Source organism: Ranitomeya variabilis, chromosome 2 (genome assembly GCF_051348905.1).
Source record: "Ranitomeya variabilis isolate aRanVar5 chromosome 2, aRanVar5.hap1, whole genome shotgun sequence".
In the NCBI taxonomy this organism is placed as follows: Eukaryota; Metazoa; Chordata; class Amphibia; order Anura; family Dendrobatidae; genus Ranitomeya; species Ranitomeya variabilis.
This window is the reverse complement of record NC_135233.1, coordinates 163,185,091-163,203,274: the sequence shown is the minus strand read 5'-3', so window position 1 is coordinate 163,203,274 and position 18,184 is coordinate 163,185,091. Positions and strand designations below refer to the sequence as shown.

The 18,184-nt window shown below is 44.1% G+C and overlaps 2 protein-coding genes across 3 annotated transcripts in view; one reads left to right on the top strand and one right to left on the bottom strand.

The window, feature by feature from the left end:
- Nucleotides 1-18,184, bottom strand: part of ACOXL (acyl-CoA oxidase like) — an 804,481-nt gene that overhangs the window by 471,200 nt on the left and 315,097 nt on the right. For both annotated transcript variants that reach the window (XM_077283134.1, XM_077283133.1), the window contains exon 10: nt 10,856-10,890. In XM_077283134.1, the coding sequence (XP_077139249.1) occupies nt 10,856-10,890 (35 nt within the window). The remainder of the gene's footprint in view (nt 1-10,855; nt 10,891-18,184) is intronic.
- Nucleotides 13,747-16,355, top strand: LOC143804736 (uncharacterized). The gene is made up of 6 exons (XM_077283130.1): nt 13,747-14,223; nt 14,313-14,387; nt 14,495-14,581; nt 14,680-14,896; nt 14,990-15,149; nt 15,261-16,355. The coding sequence occupies exons 1-6, from the start codon at nt 14,014-14,016 to the stop codon at nt 16,258-16,260; spliced, it is 1,749 nt and encodes a 582-aa protein (XP_077139245.1). The 5' UTR covers nt 13,747-14,013; the 3' UTR covers nt 16,261-16,355.

Here is an 18,184-nt window from a genome sequence, read left to right as displayed (position 1 = left end):
GGCTAGTATAAAGCATGTCATTGCATATATTACACATTTCCTTCTGAGTTTTGGCTTCTATTCTAAAACCAAGATAAGAGCAATGACCGACATCATGTGGCTGTACTAAAAGAAGATATAGTAGCTGCTTCTCGTTTCTCTCACCCTACTGAATATAAGTGTATTGAGATTGCAAAAAAGTATAATAAATACAGACTTGAAGTCCTCCAGTTACTTGCAGATGAGATGTTCTATCATTGTATTTCTGGATACTTTTACTGTGAGTATGTGTACACCTAAAAGCCTCATGTGCTGTCTGCTGTGGGACTGGGAACAAGCTGCTCTTACTTGCCACTAACAAACCTTGGTTATTGGTTGCTAGGTTAATGAGGAGTGAGCAGGCGCACGTCCTGAAATTATTTTAAGGGGTTATCAGGCACTTATACTATTTTTGCGCATGAGGCTAAGAGATAATAGGCAGCTAGTTGCTAACTACCTGCCTGTTCCGCATAGCACCGATCTCTGCAAGCTACAAGCGGTCATAGACCACTCCTGCCGGCCATTCTGCAGCTTCCACGGACGTCCTGTGAATGGGACAGCATCTTTTCGTCTACTCTGCTCTGATGACAGGAAATCTCTGATGTCATGAGTGACAGCTGGCTCCCTGCTACCCAATTGTGGGGAGCCAGCTGTCAATCCATATGATGTCTGCAGTGTCGCCCCATCAACAGAGCAGGCCAGAAGAGAAATAGAAAGTGCTATTTTGACGAGAGGTGAAATGAAGCAGGGGAATCAACGAGTGAGTCAGCAGAGATCATCCCCATGCAGAATAGCAACTACCTGCCTGCTAGTTCTTAGTCCCATACACAAAAATAATAAAAGTCCTGTATAGGTTTAAGCATGTCTGCTCCCAAAGCCTGCCTTCCTACTGTACCGCACCTCCCATTAGCTGCCTCTGCAGTGCCAAGTCACCACAGGCCATTTCCACCTCTAGTGACCTGCTGAGGTCATCAATAGGCTTGGGAGGGCAATCTTTTATTCAGGATCATCTTGACCATGTAGGCAACATCACTATAAATTATACTGTGAGCTGTTCCATTCAGTGTTATTAACTGTTCAAAGTGGCAATCAAAGCTAAAGATCAGGTGCCCTAATAATGGCATAGTAGTAAACATTATTTAAACAGGAGGCTAAGCGGATGCTGGCACCCACGGCAGGTGGTGGTTACAGACCACGCAGTGTGGACCTGTGGCCTGGTCTGATGCGTGAATCAAATGTCATCTTTGTGGGCAGTAGGTGTTTGCTATTTAATCTGAGAGCAGCATAAAATAGGAGAGCCCCTGATTCCAGGGATATGTCACTTATTAGGCTGTGTGCTGTACTTTCGATACAATCAGTGTATTATCAGCAAGAAATTACCACTGCAGGCCTATGTCTCACATGCAAACCAGTTAGGCAAATCTGTGTAGCCCGCCACCGATTGGCAGATTGCTGACAATTCACAGTGTACACAGGAATCTGAAGTCAGGGGTGTGGGCGGGGTATACACTGTCCAAAGTCTTAGCTCCACTACATCTACAATAGACTAAACCAGGATTCTATCAAAACTGCACCAAGCAGCCCAGTAAGTGATACATTGTTCGAATCAGGGTCTCTGTTCCTAAATCATGCTGCTATCAGATTCCATAGTAAAAACCTGCTGACAGATTCACTTTGACTTATAATGGGGTCCATCAGGATTCTACACATCGTGTCCATTGTTTTAACATAAAATGTACAACTATTCTTCCTAACTAATTGAAAGAAACTGCTGATGATTTATCTGACGGTAAAATGAAAAAAATCCTCAATTTGTAAAAATTATAAGAATCCACTTCCTTGGGGGTACTCAATTGTATCTTCTTGCCACTAAGGGGTACTTTGCTTGGAAGGGTTGAGAAACACGGATATAGACAAACCTACCAACCATCCGGGAGTTACCAAAACTGTCCCGAATTTGGGGAGCTATGTCCCAACTTCAGCAGCATCTGTGTCCTGATACAACTGAATACAATGGAGGAGCAGGAAGCCGACAAATTCTTCTTCCACATTTCCATCAGTACAAAGAATGTACATTCTGCCAGGACATTTGGGTCACATGACATTTTCAGGCCACATGCCCAGCAGCAGAAGAGGTGCAGGATACAGACGAGGTGTATGTGCTTTAGTGTAGCAGAGTTGTGTATGTTTTAGGCTATGTGCCCACGTTGCAGAAATGCTGATGAAATGTCCACAGCATTTCCGCAACTCCCTGCCGCGGGTAAAATGCATGCAGAATTCACATGCATTTTCCCGCAAAACACAAGCGTTTTGCAAGCGTCTTTAGCTTGCAGAATGCTTGCGTTTTCCAAGCGATTTTAAGCATCGCTTGGAAAAGTGACTGACAGGTTGGTCACACAAGCATAGTGCTTGACAAGTGTGACCAACTTTTTACTATTGATGCTGCCTATGCAACATCAATAGTAAGAGATAGAATGTTAAAAATAATAAAAAAAATAAAAACCATTATTCTCACCTTCCAGCGGCCCCCGATCTCCTTAGCGGTGCTCCCGGTACGTTCCGTTCCCAGGGATGCTTTGAGCGAAGGACCTTTGTGACGTCAAGGTCGCATAACCGCGACGTCATCTCAAGTGATTCATGCAATGCATCCTTGGGAACGGAAGCCGCCGCGTGCACCGCTGAGAGGCAGGAGGACTCCGGGGGCCATCGGAAGGTAAGTATGTCCATATTTTTTATTTTAATTCTTTTTTTTATAGAAATATGGTTCCCAAGGGCCTGGAGGAGAGTCTCCTCTCCTCCAGACCCTGGGTACCATCCGCACATGAAGCGCTCACTTTGCCACCATGCGCAAAGTGAGCGCTTCATGTGCGGATGGTAGCTGGGTCTGGAGGAGAGGAGACTCTCCTCCAGGTCCTTGGTAACCATTTTTCTGTAAAAAAAAGAATTAAAATAAAAAATATGGACATACTTACCTTCCGATGGCACCCGGAGTCCTCCCGCCTCTCGGAGGTGCACGCGGCGGTTTCCACTCCCAGGGATGCATTGTGCAAATCACCTGGGATGGACGTCACGTGACCATGACGTCACAAAGGTCCTTCGCGCAAAGCATCCCTGGGAACGGAATGTACCAGGAGCGCCCCTAGCATTATACTCACCAGCCGCTGTTCTCAGTTTTTCCCAGTGTTGTTCCAGTACCTCGCCATCATCCCGTGTCCGCAATTTCTGACTGATCAGAAGTCAGAGGTGACAGCCACTATTGCTCAATGCAAGTCTATGAAAGCCCAATTCCACCCCGCCACACGCCATATAAGGCCCGCCACCTCATACTGAACTTAGCCACGGCGTGAACACTTCCGCTCTGCTCGGATCCTCCATCAGTATACAGATATACCTGGTCAAAGACTGTGTATGGTCGAAATGTTGGTCTTTATTTTCTGTTCTACATGGGTTGGATTATAAAAAAAATTACCAAATTTCAACGTTCTTCCATCTTGCATGGTGAAGTATATAATTTTATTTGAAGACTGGAATATTCTTCTGAGCACCCACTCCCAGTTACGCAGTTTCAGCAAGTCTATCTATTTTTCTTGGTGAACAGGGCTGTTAGGTCATCTGTATAAATATACACTCCATCAGATGTCTCAAACATGCGGTCCCCGAGGCTCCATCGTACGGCCCCCATGTCACTTAGGTCTTGAGACCACGGAGTCAGGGGACCGCCAATGCCAGCGATTGTTTTCAGCTGAATGTGCATCCGAGGACACACATTCAATTGAATTGTATCCTGGTGCAGAGACCAGCTCTCTGCACCACAATACCTATACCATTCAGAGGCTGGCAGCTGACGTTAGTGTATGACATCACTGCCACGCGCCACCCCGGCTGGGAAGGTGGAAGAGGACACTATTGGCCAAAGGAGTGAGTTCAGCAGAGAATTTTTTTTTTATTGTGTATGTGAAAAACGGCATATTGGTGGACATCATTACAAGAGAATCAGAATGAGGACATGACACCAGGATGGGGAAATTACTACAAGATGTGACCAGGATGGAGACATTAGTACAAGATGGGGAGTTGTATGGGGGCATTACTACAAGCTGGGACATTACTACAAGAAAGCGATTAGGATGGGGAGCATTACTACAAGAAGGGGACTAGGATGGAGGACATTGCTACAAGAAGGGACCAGGTTGGGGACATTGCTACAAGATGGGACCAGCATGGAGACATTACTACAAGATAGGAAAAGATGAGGACATTAATATGAAAGATGGGGACCAGGATAGGGACATTACTACAAGATGGGGACCAGGATGGAAGACAACATTACAAGATGGGGGCCATTATTAAAGGAAGGGAAACAGTATTACAGGACGGGACATTATTACAAAATGGAGACCAGGATGGAGACATTATTACAGGGTAGGAGACATTATTAGGCTGTGTGCACACGTTCCCGATTTTTTGCGTTTTTTTTGCGCTATAAAAAAAAGCTCACATTAAGCATCCTATTAAAAGAATGCATTCCGCATTTTGTATGCACATGCTGCGTTTTTTTCCTGAGCGGAAACGCATTCCGGAAAAAAACGCAGCATGTTCATTAATTTGTGGATTCGGGGGGATTCCGCACACATAGGAGTGCATTAATCCGCTTACTTCCCACATGAGGCTATGCCCACTATGTGGGAAGTAAGCGGATCATGTGCGGATGGTAACCAGGGTGGAGGAGAGGAGACTCTCCTCCAGGCCCTGGGAACCATATAATGGTTAAAAACAAATTAATTAAAATAAAAAATCGTGATATACTCACCTTCTGATGGCCCCCAGGGTCCTACCGCCTCTCAGGGGTGCACGCAGCAGCTTCCGTTCCCAGACACAGCATCCCTGGGAACGGAAGCTGCCGCGCGCACCGCTGAGAAGATTGGGGGCTGTCGGACGGTGAGAATAACCTTTTTTTAAATTTTTTTTTTATTATTTTTAACATGAGATCATTTTACTATTGATGCTGCATAGGCAGCATCAATAGTAAAAAGTTGGTCACACTTGTCAAACACTATGTTTGACAAGTGTGACCAACCTGTCAATTGGTTTTCCAAGCGATGCTACAGATCGCTTGGAAAACGCTAGCATTCTGCAAGCTAATTACGCTTGCAAAACGCTAGTGTTTAGCGGGAATACGCATGCCAATTCCGCATGCGATATACCAGCGTCAGGAGTTGCGGAATTTCCGCCTTACAGGATTGTGTCCAGAATTATTATGTGGGGCTAATTGTCAAACAATATTACTGTATGGGGCTGACATAGGGACAAATAAAGGGAAAAAAAATCTTAGAATTAAAAAGAAATTCAAAATAAAATATTTTGCTAATAAAAATTATGTCTTATGGTACAAATGTTCTTTTTACTTCAGGTTTTACATAAAACATGTGATAAACACTATTAAAAAAAAAACAAGACAAAAATGGTTCAAAATGATCAAAAAGTCACATAGAATAAAGATGTTTTGACTAAACATAATCTTGTGCTGCAAAGTACGCGGCCCACCACAATCACATTTTTACCAATAGCAACTCATTTACCTGGCTGAGTTTAAGACCCTTGCTCTAGATATTGTTATCGTAGGGAGTATTTCTTCATTCAGCTGTAATCACTGTTCCTGCACCATGACTGACAGCCAACCCTGCACATACGTCTGACTGCGTAGTGAGCTGCAATTGTAACAGCTCAATGTGCTGCCTAGATGACTGGATGTGAACGGCTGCAGGGGGATATAACTTAATTTCCTCTTTGTAGCTGCTGCTTGAGTTACACTGCCAAACATTATTAAAATTCTTTATAAATACAGACTGCCAATATAGCTGCAGGTAAATAGCATTTCAGTAGGGACAGTTTTGTTTAAGTTGTATCAGTAAATGTTTTAAAAACCTGCAGTAAATAATTGTTAAATTCACCACATCTGCAGTGCTGTTGTCCTACTAGCCCCATGACAGTTTTTAATAACGACAGCAGCCATCAGCTAATGACTGCCCTCAGCTGTGATGCCAGTAGGCACAGAATGTGATCATCAAGCCAGTGATTGCTCAGAATGAGATTCAATAGGCGAGTACTGTTTCTTACGTTATAATAATTGCTACTAGAAGTTTTTGTTGCCAGTTTCAATACAATTTCTTGTATGACCACTCATAAAAAGAGCATCCATACTACTATTTTAGTAACAGTTCAACATAGTACAGTTTAAAGTATGATAAATGGAATTTCGTAAAAAAATTAAAAAAATTGTCAAATCTGTGTTTGCTGAAGAAAATCATTCCCATCTAAGCACAAGACACTATTTTAATATAATTCTATACAACAAGTTCAGTTCCTCCACATAGTAGACTAATGTCCGAATCCACTGATATAGTTGGGTTCAGCCAACATTCTAATATCCTTGGGGGCTCCTGACAACTGATCGGTGGGGGAGATGTCGATTGGACACATCTGATTTCGGACTACTGATGGCTTATCTCCGGCTATCGCCAGACTTCTTACGACTACTCTCAAAGAGAACACAGGAAAGCTCCGCTGAATGAGCACTATTGTGTATGGGAGAGAAGGCACAGATGGCAGTCATCGTTCAACTGACAGCCACCTAATATATATGGCAGGCTTTAGGCACTGCATAGCAACACTAGCAATTGAAGAAAAACACTGACAAAGATGGATATACAATTGAGTGAAAAGTGTTTGCATCCTTCCTGATTTCCTATTCTTTTGCATGATTGTTAAATTTAAATGTTTCAGATCACAATATAATAAATTATAATAATAAATACTAATAAATAATAATACTATAATAAATATTAAGAAAATATTAGTTAAAGAAAAAATAGTAGCATTCACTGGTCCTGTAAAATCCAATGTCTTTGTTCAGAAAAACATATTAAAACTGCCCATCGTCTCTTCAGTCTGCATTTCTATAGTTCAATATATTAATGCAGACTGAAGCGGTGATGGAGCTAATCCACCTCATATCTTTACTCACCTGTGCGTGTGTCAGAACTAGTGCACTCAGGATGCAGAAAACCCAGCATCCTGAGCGCACTAGTGCTGACGCCTGGGCAGGTGAGCATTGCTGACCACTGACATTTTGTGCTGTACTGAAATATATTTTTGGAGGATTTTCAAGTCCTCTTTGTGTTTTTGCCACCTCATAGCTCCATGACAGACACAAGAAGCAAAGCTGCAGTGTAAAGCAAATAAAGAAGAGGGGCAGCAGAATGTGTGTCATGGAGTTAAGAGGTGGCAAAAACACAGTGTGTGTAGACGGCGAGATGTGTGTTAACGGCGACGAAAGAAACAAAGAACAAGCAGTGATTGGGGAAAAACAACACAAAGTCCATCTATCTCCCAGCGCCTTTAGGCCATTCTGGAAGACCGAGCTCAAGTGAATAAACTCAGGCATGAGTGACCTGTCCGAGGCCTTCTGCCACTGGCGGGAAGAGCCCCCCCAAAAAAGAGTCAGAGGACTGGGACAGGGGAACATCTGAAGGACCAGCTGCCTGTTCTCCAGACTGTGACGCCGGCCCACTTGCTGCTTTGCTGGTGGATGGCTGGGACTGGCCCGTGGCTGTTCGATGAGGGACCGCACCAGAGGACAATCCAGGTTCGAGGGTGCTGCTCCAGGTTCTGTGAAAATAAAGGAGAAGTAAAACATTACTACCAAAAACTATCATGTGTAAATGGGCCAACTCCTGTGGAATAGAAAAATTCAGATTAGGGAATACAACACAATGGAATAGAAGACAAAAATACTTACGTTCTCTGAGCAAGGACAGGCCTCAGGAAAGCCAGCACCAGGTGGTAATTGTATTTCCCGATCCTTGCTGCAGCTCCACTGCGAACTTGGATCTCCTGTCTCAGGCCCTTGATGAAGCGATCCTTCATCGAACGCCAACGCGTTTCGACTTTGTTCACTGTGAATAGGGGAAAAAAAAAAAAATGTTAAACCGTACACTTTAGGCCGGGATCACACAACCGTGTGTGATGCGAGAAACTTGCATAGGTTGTGTGATCCCGGCCTTCAGGTTCACTGCCGCATCAGACCACATTGCGATACTTATGAAAAGCCTTTCTTACTGACTCGTGGTGTGGCGTTGTCCCAGTCATCCATCATCGCTTGGGCCACCTCATTCCACAGCCGCCCAATCACCACAGTGTCGAAGTGCTGCTGCTCCTGGGTGTCCCACAACGCAACTCGCTCCTGCACCAATGTGATGAGGAGGTCGTTGTCAAGGAATTCCTCCTCCCGTTGTAGAGTCTAGAAATGAAAGAAAGACATTAATGTTGGAAAGATAAAACATTTAAAACAAAAACAGTCAAAAAGGAAAAAAAAAGCCAAGAGTACCAAAAACCGTTAAGAATAAATAAAAACAGTCAAGAATACTTACACGCCGTCTTGCCACCAGAACTTGGGCCTCAGTCTGCTGCTAATGCTCATCTGCACTGGAATGGTTCTGTAAAGAAAAATAAATATTTTGCCACATGTGTTATAGTAACAGTGAAGACTTACCAATCAGTAGCAAATGTACTCACTTCAGTCTCCTGTCCACTCTGTGAGGTCTGCTCTTCACTGGAGGACATGATGAGGAATACTGCAAGAGAAACAGAAATAATTACAGACAGCAGGGAGAAAAACAGACAGGCAGACATATAGCTTGTATATATACTCACATTATAGTCAGAGTCTTCCAATGCTTCCAAAAAAGTCTTCCAATGCTTGTAGAGTCTTGAGAGTACTGGACTTCCACTGCCCAATCTTTTTTTATAACGTTTGATGGGGGGGTGGCTTAAAACAAGTTCCTAGACATGTTTGCGTTTGCGTACGCATGCGTTTTTATGAGTAATCGTACGCATATCCTTGCATACCAATGCGTTCCCATAGACTAATGTGTTTGACACACTCCTTACACAAGCATCCGCATGCCTATGGCGGTGAAAATTTGCCACCACAAAAAATGCAACATGGTGCATTAGCCATGCCCAGCCGCACATCGCGAAACGACGCATGCGTAAGCAAACGCAGGCGAACACATGCAAATGCATGAACCTGCGTCCACAATGTTAAAAATATGAAATCAAGACTCATGCGGATGTACGCATCAGAAACGCTGCGGACACAACCGCAAATGTGAAACTGGCCTAACTGCAGGCTTGACTGCTCAGTCCAAAACTCGGATTAAGGATACGTAAACACACAAGTTGAACAATGTCAGCTTTTCTCCTTTGTGCAGTCTTAAAGTAGTGGAAAACCCCTTTCTTCATGTTTCTCCTCTGTTCCAGCTCTGGCTGGTGGCTAACGTTTGGGGCTGATGATAATTACGTTTTCTCCCAGTCCTCCAGCCGCTTTTGTTGTTTTGCACCAGGAGCTTATTTAGACAAGGATATGTGATTTCTATAAGTGCTGGACAATCAGTCCCTATTGAAATCAGATCTTCTTGGCCAAATAAACTCCTGGTGCAAAACTGGCTGGAGGACTGGCCGTTTTTAGTAGAGGCACCACCCCTTTAATTTTTTCTTTATGTGGTGATAACATTAAGGGCTTGTTCACACGATTGATGATTGCCAAAGAATCAGATGGATCATGGTAATGACATTAATAACACTCTTATCCGAGTTTGATCAGTGTCAGTTTACTGTGATCTTATTGATCTTACTGATCTTATTGATCTTACTGTGATCTTGCCCTAATCCACTCCGGTCTGGACTACTGTAACGCTCTATTAATTGGCCTCCCCCTCACGCGACTTTCCCCTCTCCAGTCTATCCTTAATGCAGCAGCCAGGGTCGTCCATCTGGCTAATCGTTACTCGGATGCGTCCGCTCTTCGCCAGTCGTTACACTGGCTGCCCATTCATTACAGGATACAATTCAAAGTACTTGTTCTCACCCACAAAGCTCTCCACAGTGTGGCACCCCCTAACATCTTCTCCCTCATTTCTCTCTATCGGCCTAGCCGACCACTACGCTCTGCAAACAACTTTCGACTAACCTCTGCACTAATCCGTACCTCCCACTCCCGACTCCAAGACTTCTCCCGTGCTGCACCAATCCTCTGGAATCCTCTACCCCAAGATATTAGGACCATCCACAATTTGCATAGTTTTAGGAGCTCGCTCAAAACTCATTTGTTCAGAGCGGCCTATCACGTTCCCTAATCAAAGTCATTTTATGTTTGTGTGTGTAGCCCATTCACTATCTCCACCTACCCCCCACTCCCTGAAGATGGCTGGACCATCATTGTAAATACATCATTGTAAATACACACCTGTACTTTGTATCTCCCCCACCTCACTGTAGATTGTAAGCTCTCACGAGCAGGGTCGTCTTATTTTATCTTATTTTGCTTTATTACTGTATTGTTAAGATTGTTACCTATGACTGTTGTGTTTGAAACTGTTAAACTGTAAAGCGCTGCGGAATATTTTGGCGCTATATAAATAAAGCTTATTATTATTATTATTATCTTATTCTCTCGCATGAGATAATGGTATCACAGGTGCGGAGGAGACGGAGAACTTCATTTCTCCATTTCTCTTTTCTCTGTGTTCACATAAATCAGACTGTAGACCGATGTGTCATACGCACCCATACACTTGTATGGGTGCTTGTGATCAGAATTCCAGAGCCATTCGGAGCTTGCTGTGATTTTTTTTTCTTTTCAAAACCAAAAGTGTCAGCAGGGTCACAGGGCATAGGCGAAGTTACACAATACCGTATCTCCCAACTTTTAAAGAAGTATAATATAATTTTTTCACCTATTTAACTCTTAGATTAGCAAGAATTGACATTCTCTTACCTGTGACTGTATCGAATGGCTATAGTCAATCCGAGCTGTAAAAATTAATAAACCAATGTTACCTTTCACAGACAACAAGAGATTAAAGAAATCCTATTACTTGTCACAAATAAATTCTATTAAAATTTATTAAATTCTTTTAACCATTCTAATCAATAATGTCAGTTATAGAGTATGGAATTATAGAAGATGAATAATGGGCTAGTATACATACCGTTATTTATTCATGCATATTAAAAGGGTCTGGCAGTGGCTTACTCTACTCTTTATTTTCCATTGAGGACAGATACACATGTAGCCAATCATACAAGTAAAGTGTGTTGGTGTGTGGGGGGACGTTCATGAAAAAATGCTAACAGCCACGCAAACATTTGGTCAACAGTAATCTAAGGCTACTTTCACACTAGCGTTAACTGCATTACGTTTCAAAACGTCTTTTTTCAGAAAAAACGCATCCAGCAAAACTTTTTGCTGGATGCGTTTTTTTCCCATAGACTTGTATTGGCGACGTATGGCGACGGATTGGCATACGTCGTGTACGTTTTACGACGGATGCGTCGAAATTTGGCGACACGTCGTCTCAAAAAAACGTAGATTGTAACGTTTTTTGTCTCCGCCTAAAAAACGTGTCGCGACGCATCCTGCGGCATACGTCGTTGGCTGCAATGGAAGCCTATGAGCGACGGATGCGTCGGGACACGTCGTACGACGCAATGCAGCGCTGCAATACGTTTTTTTTACACTGAGCATGCTCAGAAGAAGTATTTTGTTGCCAATTGGCCAGACACCCCCAAATCTATATAAACCTGGCCTGGGCCTTGAACCCCACATATGCCAGCAAGACACAGAGAAGCAAAGAAGCCTGCCAGCAAGAGCCAGCCTGCCACAAGACCCCAGCCAAGCACAAGACCCCAGCCAGCCTGTCACAAGACTGCAGCCAGCCTGCCACAAGACTCCAGCCATCCTGCCACAAGACTCCAGCCATCCTGCCACAAGACTCCAGACATCCTGCTACAAGACTCCAGCCACCATAGCCAGTGTGAGTATTGCAATTTTAGTGTGCATCTGTGTGCCTGTGCATTTCTGTGTGTATGAGGTACTACTGACTACAGCAAGAGCTTAAAACCTGAAGAGAACCTGAGGCCTGCCATCGTCCTGCACCAGCCAGTGCCATGCTAGAGTCCAGATCCACCATGATGCCAGCCACTGTGAAGACCTGCTGCTTCAGCCAAAGGATTGTCAGCCTTTTGTATGTGTGTGTGTGTATGCGTCTTCTGATTGGTTTCACCTTTCTGCCTTTGTTGTACATATGTGTATTTGCATAAAGCTATGTGCGTGCATGTGTATGTGTGCATTTTTGGACGGCTGTGTGCTTTTGTACCATGTGCCTGCACCATATTATGCCTTTGCCAATTTTATGCCTGTTCATGTGGGAGGGTATGTGTCCATGTGCAGGATTGCATCAGGATGTGGTCAGGATTTTCCATCAGTATTTGTACGCCAAAACCAGGAGTGGGTGATAAAAGCAAAAGTGTGCCTGTTTTCGTATTATACTTTACCTAATTTTTACACTCCTGGTTTTGGCTTACAAATACTGATGGGAAATCCTGCCCAAATTCTGATGCGATCCTGAATGTGGACACATACCATGCATGTTTTTTGGGTACGTCTTGTTGATGGCATGTGCATTTGTCCATGCTGTATAATTGGTTATTTGCCTTTTTCTGATGTATTGACTGTATAGTGGTCTGTGCAGCATGTGGTTTAATTTTTTTTTTTTTTTTTTAAATCTGATGTGTTTTTTAAAAAAGTCTAGCGGTGTGCAGCTTGTGGTTTGAATGTGTGAGTGTGGGGTTTTTCTATTTAATAAAAGTGTTGAATTTTTTTTTATTACAGTTATAACCATTTGCAGTTGAAGTACTTGTATTTAAAATAAAGAGCATGTCAGCTCCTTGTGATTTTTAAAAAAAAAAGTGCAAAAAAAAAATTATAATAAAATGTTTATTAAAAAAATGTCCGTAGTATTATTTCATAAAGGTAAATTTAAAACTGGTGTATGTACCAATGGTTACACATGCAATACAGGGTTGGTTGAGGGCTCATTTTTTTTAATAAAGGTTAACCTGTAAAGTATTTTTTTTTTTTTTTTGGGGGGGGAGAGGTTATTTATTTTAAATAAAATGTGTCAAATATATTTTTTCATGGTGTTAACATTAAAAAATTTTGTTTTTTGGGACATGGAAATGAATGGTATAACGTGCAACTTTTTGGGGGGGTTTTGGTGTTCACCTGTATGAACATTTCTGACATCATTTTAGTAGGGTGTTTATCATTGAACATTACCTAGTTCAGGGGGTGGTCTAACTATAGATCCATTATACATATAACAGATAAACCAGGACACAGCCGCTGCCCACCAGGACACAGCCACTGCCCACCAGGACACAGCCGCTGCCCACCAGGACACAGCCGCTGCCCACCAGGACACAGCCACTGCCCACCAGGACACAGCCGCTGCCCACCAGGACCACAGCTAAAGAGCTAGAAGTAAGTTTTGAAGACCCCAATCTGCTACTTCAATGTGTCGAGCAGATTGCAAGTGTGTCTTTAACTTACAGAACCACCAGGACACAGCCGCTGCCCACCAGGACACAGCCGCTGCCCACCAGGACACAGCCGCTGCCCACCAGGACACAGCCACTGCCCACCAGGACACAGCCGCTGCCCACCAGGACCACAGCTAAAGAGCTAGAAGTAAGTTTTGAAGACCCCAATCTGCTACTTCAATGTGTCGAGCAGATTGCAAGTGTGTCTTTAACTTACAGAACCACCAGGACACAGCCGCTGCCCACCAGGACACAGCCGCTGCCCACCAGGACACAGCCACTGCCCACCAGGACACAGCCGCTGCCCACCAGGACCACAGCTAAAGAGCTAGAAGTAAGTTTTGAAGACCCCAATCTGCTACTTCAATGTGTCGAGCAGATTGCAAGTGTGTCTTTAACTTACAGAACCACCAGGACACAGCCGCTGCCCACCAGGACACAGCCGCTGCCCACCAGGACACAGCCACTGCCCACCAGGACACAGCCGCTGCCCACCAGGACCACAGCTAAAGAGCTAGAAGTAAGTTTTGAAGACCCCAATCTGCTACTTCAATGTGTCGAGCAGATTGCAAGTGTGTCTTTAACTTACAGAACCACCAGGACACAGCCGCTGCCCACCAGGACACAGCCGCTGCCCACCAGGACACAGCCACTGCCCACCAGGACACAGCCACTGCCCACCAGGACACAGCCGCTGCCCACCAGGACCACAAAACGATGTCCTCTTCTGACAGCCCTCCTCCACAGCAACAGCGTGTATCGGTAAGTTAACACAAAATTTTTTTTTTTTTTTAAATTTCTTTAAATTAAATTTTTATGGATAACTACATGCATACATTATGTTTCAACAGGAAGCTGAATCAGATGAGGAGCTGTCAGAAGGGGGCGAGACGGGTGGAGAGATGCAAGTGGAGGAGGAACCAAGTGTAAGTAGTGGTGAAACAGTTGCTTCGCACATCACACTGCACCATACACAAAACAGATTACTAAACACCTGCCTACCTTAACTGAGAATTTGTTTCCTTCATTTCAGGCTGCTGCTGCTGCTCCTGCTGCTGCCGCTGAAGGCTCTCCCAGACAGTCCCAGAGTCGGCGGACTCGTCGCCACGGTCGGCCATCAGTGAGTTTTTTTTTTTTTGGGGGAGGGGGATTCTATTGGTACTTTAGTATTTCAGTGTACTAATTTGTTTGTTTTCCTTTTTTTTTTTTTTGACACAGGCTTCACAGCGTGCTCCCGCAGAAGAGGAGGATGATGATGATGATGACATTGATGTAGACTGTCTCATCGAGGAGGTTCGTGAGCGGGAGCCGCTGTGGAACATGGCTGACCGCAGGCATGCAGATACCGGTGTCACCCGTCGGCTCTGGGACGAAGTGTGTCGCACCCTGTTTCCAAGGCGGGAGAGCCTTCATCCTCAGCAGCAGAGCAAACTAGGTAAGTATTCACTTTCCAGTGATGTTTTGAGCTGACTGTAATGTATTGCATTTACCAATTTTTTGTTTTTTCTTTTGATTCTTGTCTTCACAGTTGGAAAGGTTAGGAAGCGGTGGCGGTCACTGAGGGATCGCTTTAAGAGGGAATTCAATGATGAGATGAAGGCCCCGAGTGGCTCTGCAGGAAGGAAGAGGAGCAGATATAAATATGGCCAGGCCCTCTCCTTCCTGAGGCGAACAATGCTGAGCAGAGTGTAAGTATTCTACAGCCCAATTATAACCATGTTAACCTGTCTACTTAGTTTGCTTTCAGTCAGGGCTTTTTCATTCCAATGTATTAATTTCTTTTGTTTTTTCTTTCACAGCACCTTCTCCAGCCACCGGGCGCCTGCATCTTCCTCTGCGCCCTCTGAAGCGATCCCTCCTGAGTCCGCCACTGAGGGCCACGTCGGTAGGCCCCACACCTCTGTCCCCTCCTCTGACCCCTCTGTCCTCTCCTCTGACCCCTCTGTCCCCTCCACTTCATCCGCCCCAAGCAGTGGAGCATTATTGCAGGCTTCATTGCTCGCATCTGATGCTGAACAGTTAGCGTTCCCTTTACCCCACCCCTCTGATCCTGCCACCTCGACACCACCATTAGGTTCGTGGCGGCAGCGCCAGAGGGGTCAGGAAAGGAGCTATGCTCCTGAGTTCTTACACCTGAATGCATCCTTCCAAGGCTCTTTCAAAATTTTGGGAGAGCAAGTGACTGCTGGTTTCAACATGGTGCAATCACGCATCAGTGAAACAAGCCAGGAAACCAGCAGTCGCTTGGATAGGCTGCATTCAGCTGTAAGTCCCGATCCGGCCAACCTTTTTTTCCAATCCATGCTCATGAGCATGGAGAAGCTTTCTTTTGAGCAACAGATGCGGGTAATGAATACCTGCCATAATGCTGCACTGCAGGCCATTAATGAGTCGACCCACACACCTCACCACACCTCCACTCCAATTCCACACCATACCCCCCATTACCAAACCCAGCCCCAATACCCACACCAGCAGCATTACCAAACCCAGCTCCAATCCCCACACCAGCACCATTACCAAACCCCACGCCACTCCCACTACCCTACCCAGTCACAATACCCGACCCAGTCCCCACAACAATCCCGGCCCCTAGACCAAATTACTTCCCCAATGTTTTCCTTACTGAACTTTTCTCTTCCACCTACCCCAACACCACCCCCCTCTGGTCAGCCTCTTGGTTTAACCCCCACTTCCACTGCACCCCAAACAAGTAGGGTTTCCCCACCTATCGACGTGGTCCAACCTTCCGGCACATCCTCCTCTCATATCTCCACCCAACACTTTGAAAATTTGTAAAGTGTGTAAATAAGATTCTAAAAAATGTTCTAATTTTTCTATAAAAATGTTGGAAAATATATATATATTTTTTTGGCAAAACAAAAAAAAAAAAAAAAAAAAAGAGTTAAAATAAATTTCTGATTACAATTCTACTCTTTGTGTGTGTGTGGATTTATTAAGGTAATATAATAAAAAAAGGTTTAATAAAAACAAACACCAGACATGTAAAGGGTATAACATAATGGTTTTACTAGCAAGAAAACCACGCTTTTGGGCCTTTTTTTTTGGGGGGGGGGGCAGAAACACTTTTTTTACATAACCAAAACACATGGGAAACAGGTTACACATGGGAAACAGGTTACACAATCATGTCTTGCCACGGGATCCGCCCGACAGGTGAGACAAAATAATCGGCAAACTGGTCCCTCATCCTTGTAACTGAACTTGTAGAGCGAACCGAGCTGCTGCGGTAGTCCCACAAGGTGGTCTCCAACTCTTCATCATCCAAAGAAACGGGCTCCTTTGACAGGACAAAGTTGTGGAGCACCACACAGGCTTTAACTACCTCGTCTATAGTTGTTGTTTTCAGCTTGATAGCCGTCAGCAGAACTCGCCACTTCGCCGTCAATATGCCAAAGGAACACTCCACGACTCTTCGTGCTCTAGTAAGCCGGTAATTAAAGACCCGCTTGGTATGGTTTAAGTTCCGGCTACTGTACGGTTTCAGTAGGTGCAGCGACAGTTGAAAGGCTTCATCACCTACAAAGACATATTCCAGGGCTGGGTCATTTGTTCCTGGCAGTGGTCTGGCTGGCGGGAAATCGTAGCTCTCTCCATAAAGGCAACGACCCATCGGAGAGTTTTTAAACACTTGCGAATCATTGGACCGTCCATACGCTCCAATGTCCACGGCAAGGAACCTGCAGTTGGCGTCTGCAATAGCCATAAGGACGATGGAGAAATACTTCTTATAATTATAATACTCCGATCCTGTTCCTGCCGGTTTCGCAATCCTTATGTGTTTCCCGTCAACTGCACCCACACAATTAGGGAAATTGCAAATTTGCTGAAACTCTTCAGCACTTCGCAACCAGATTTCCGTGGATGGTTGGGGGATATACTCTGGTTGCAAAGTGGTCCAAACAGCCCGACATGTGTCCTTCACTATTCCAGAGATAGTTGAAATGCCCAGCCTGAACTGATAATGGAGCGAAGTCATAGATTCACCCGTAGCTAGGAAACTTTATAAAAAAAAAAAAAAAAAAAATGTTAAAAATTGTTTGTCTGTGCAATTTTTTATAATATGGCACTGTTAATTTTTTTTAAAATGACAGGAGACCCAATAAAACCAGCATGAATCCGGTGTAAAAAAACAGTGGAATGTCCGCCAAGAAAACCCAAATTACATGCTGCAGAAAATAGTGCGCAATATGTCAGCGCAGTATTGTCTGCAGCATGTAATATAACATTCAAAATGACCAATGACAGGAAAAAAGCAGTTGCATGTCATCAAACCCAAAAAACCCCAAAAAAAAAAAACTGCAGAAAATGCAACGCAATATTTCAGCGCAGTATTTTCTGCAGTCTGTTATCTAACATTCAATATGAGCAATGACATTTAAATAAAGCAGTTGAATGTCCGCCAAGAAAACACAAACTACATGCTGCAGAAAATAGTGCGCAATATGTCAGCGCAGTATTGTCTGCAGCATGTAATATAACATTCAAAATGACCAATGACAGGAAAAAAGCAGTTGCATGTCATCAAACCCAAAAAAACCAAAAAAAAAAAAAACTGCAGAAAATGCAACGCAATATTTCAGCACAGTATTTTCTGCAGTCTGTTAACATTCAATATCAGCAATGACATTTAAATAAAGCAGTTGAATGTCCGCCAAGAAAACCAAAACTACATGCTGCAGAAAATAGTGCGCAATATGCC

Excerpts from the sequence above, each read along its gene's own strand:
- LOC143804736 (XM_077283130.1), top strand. The coding sequence starts at position 14,014 with ATGTGTCGAGCAGATTGCAAGTGTGTCTTTAACTTACAGAACCACCAG. Across the intron at positions 14,582-14,679 it reads GTCGCCACGGTCGGCCATCA|GCTTCACAGCGTGCTCCCGC; the intron begins GTGAGTTTTTTT and ends TTTTTGACACAG. Across the intron at positions 15,150-15,260 it reads CGAACAATGCTGAGCAGAGT|CACCTTCTCCAGCCACCGGG; the intron begins GTAAGTATTCTA and ends TTTCTTTCACAG.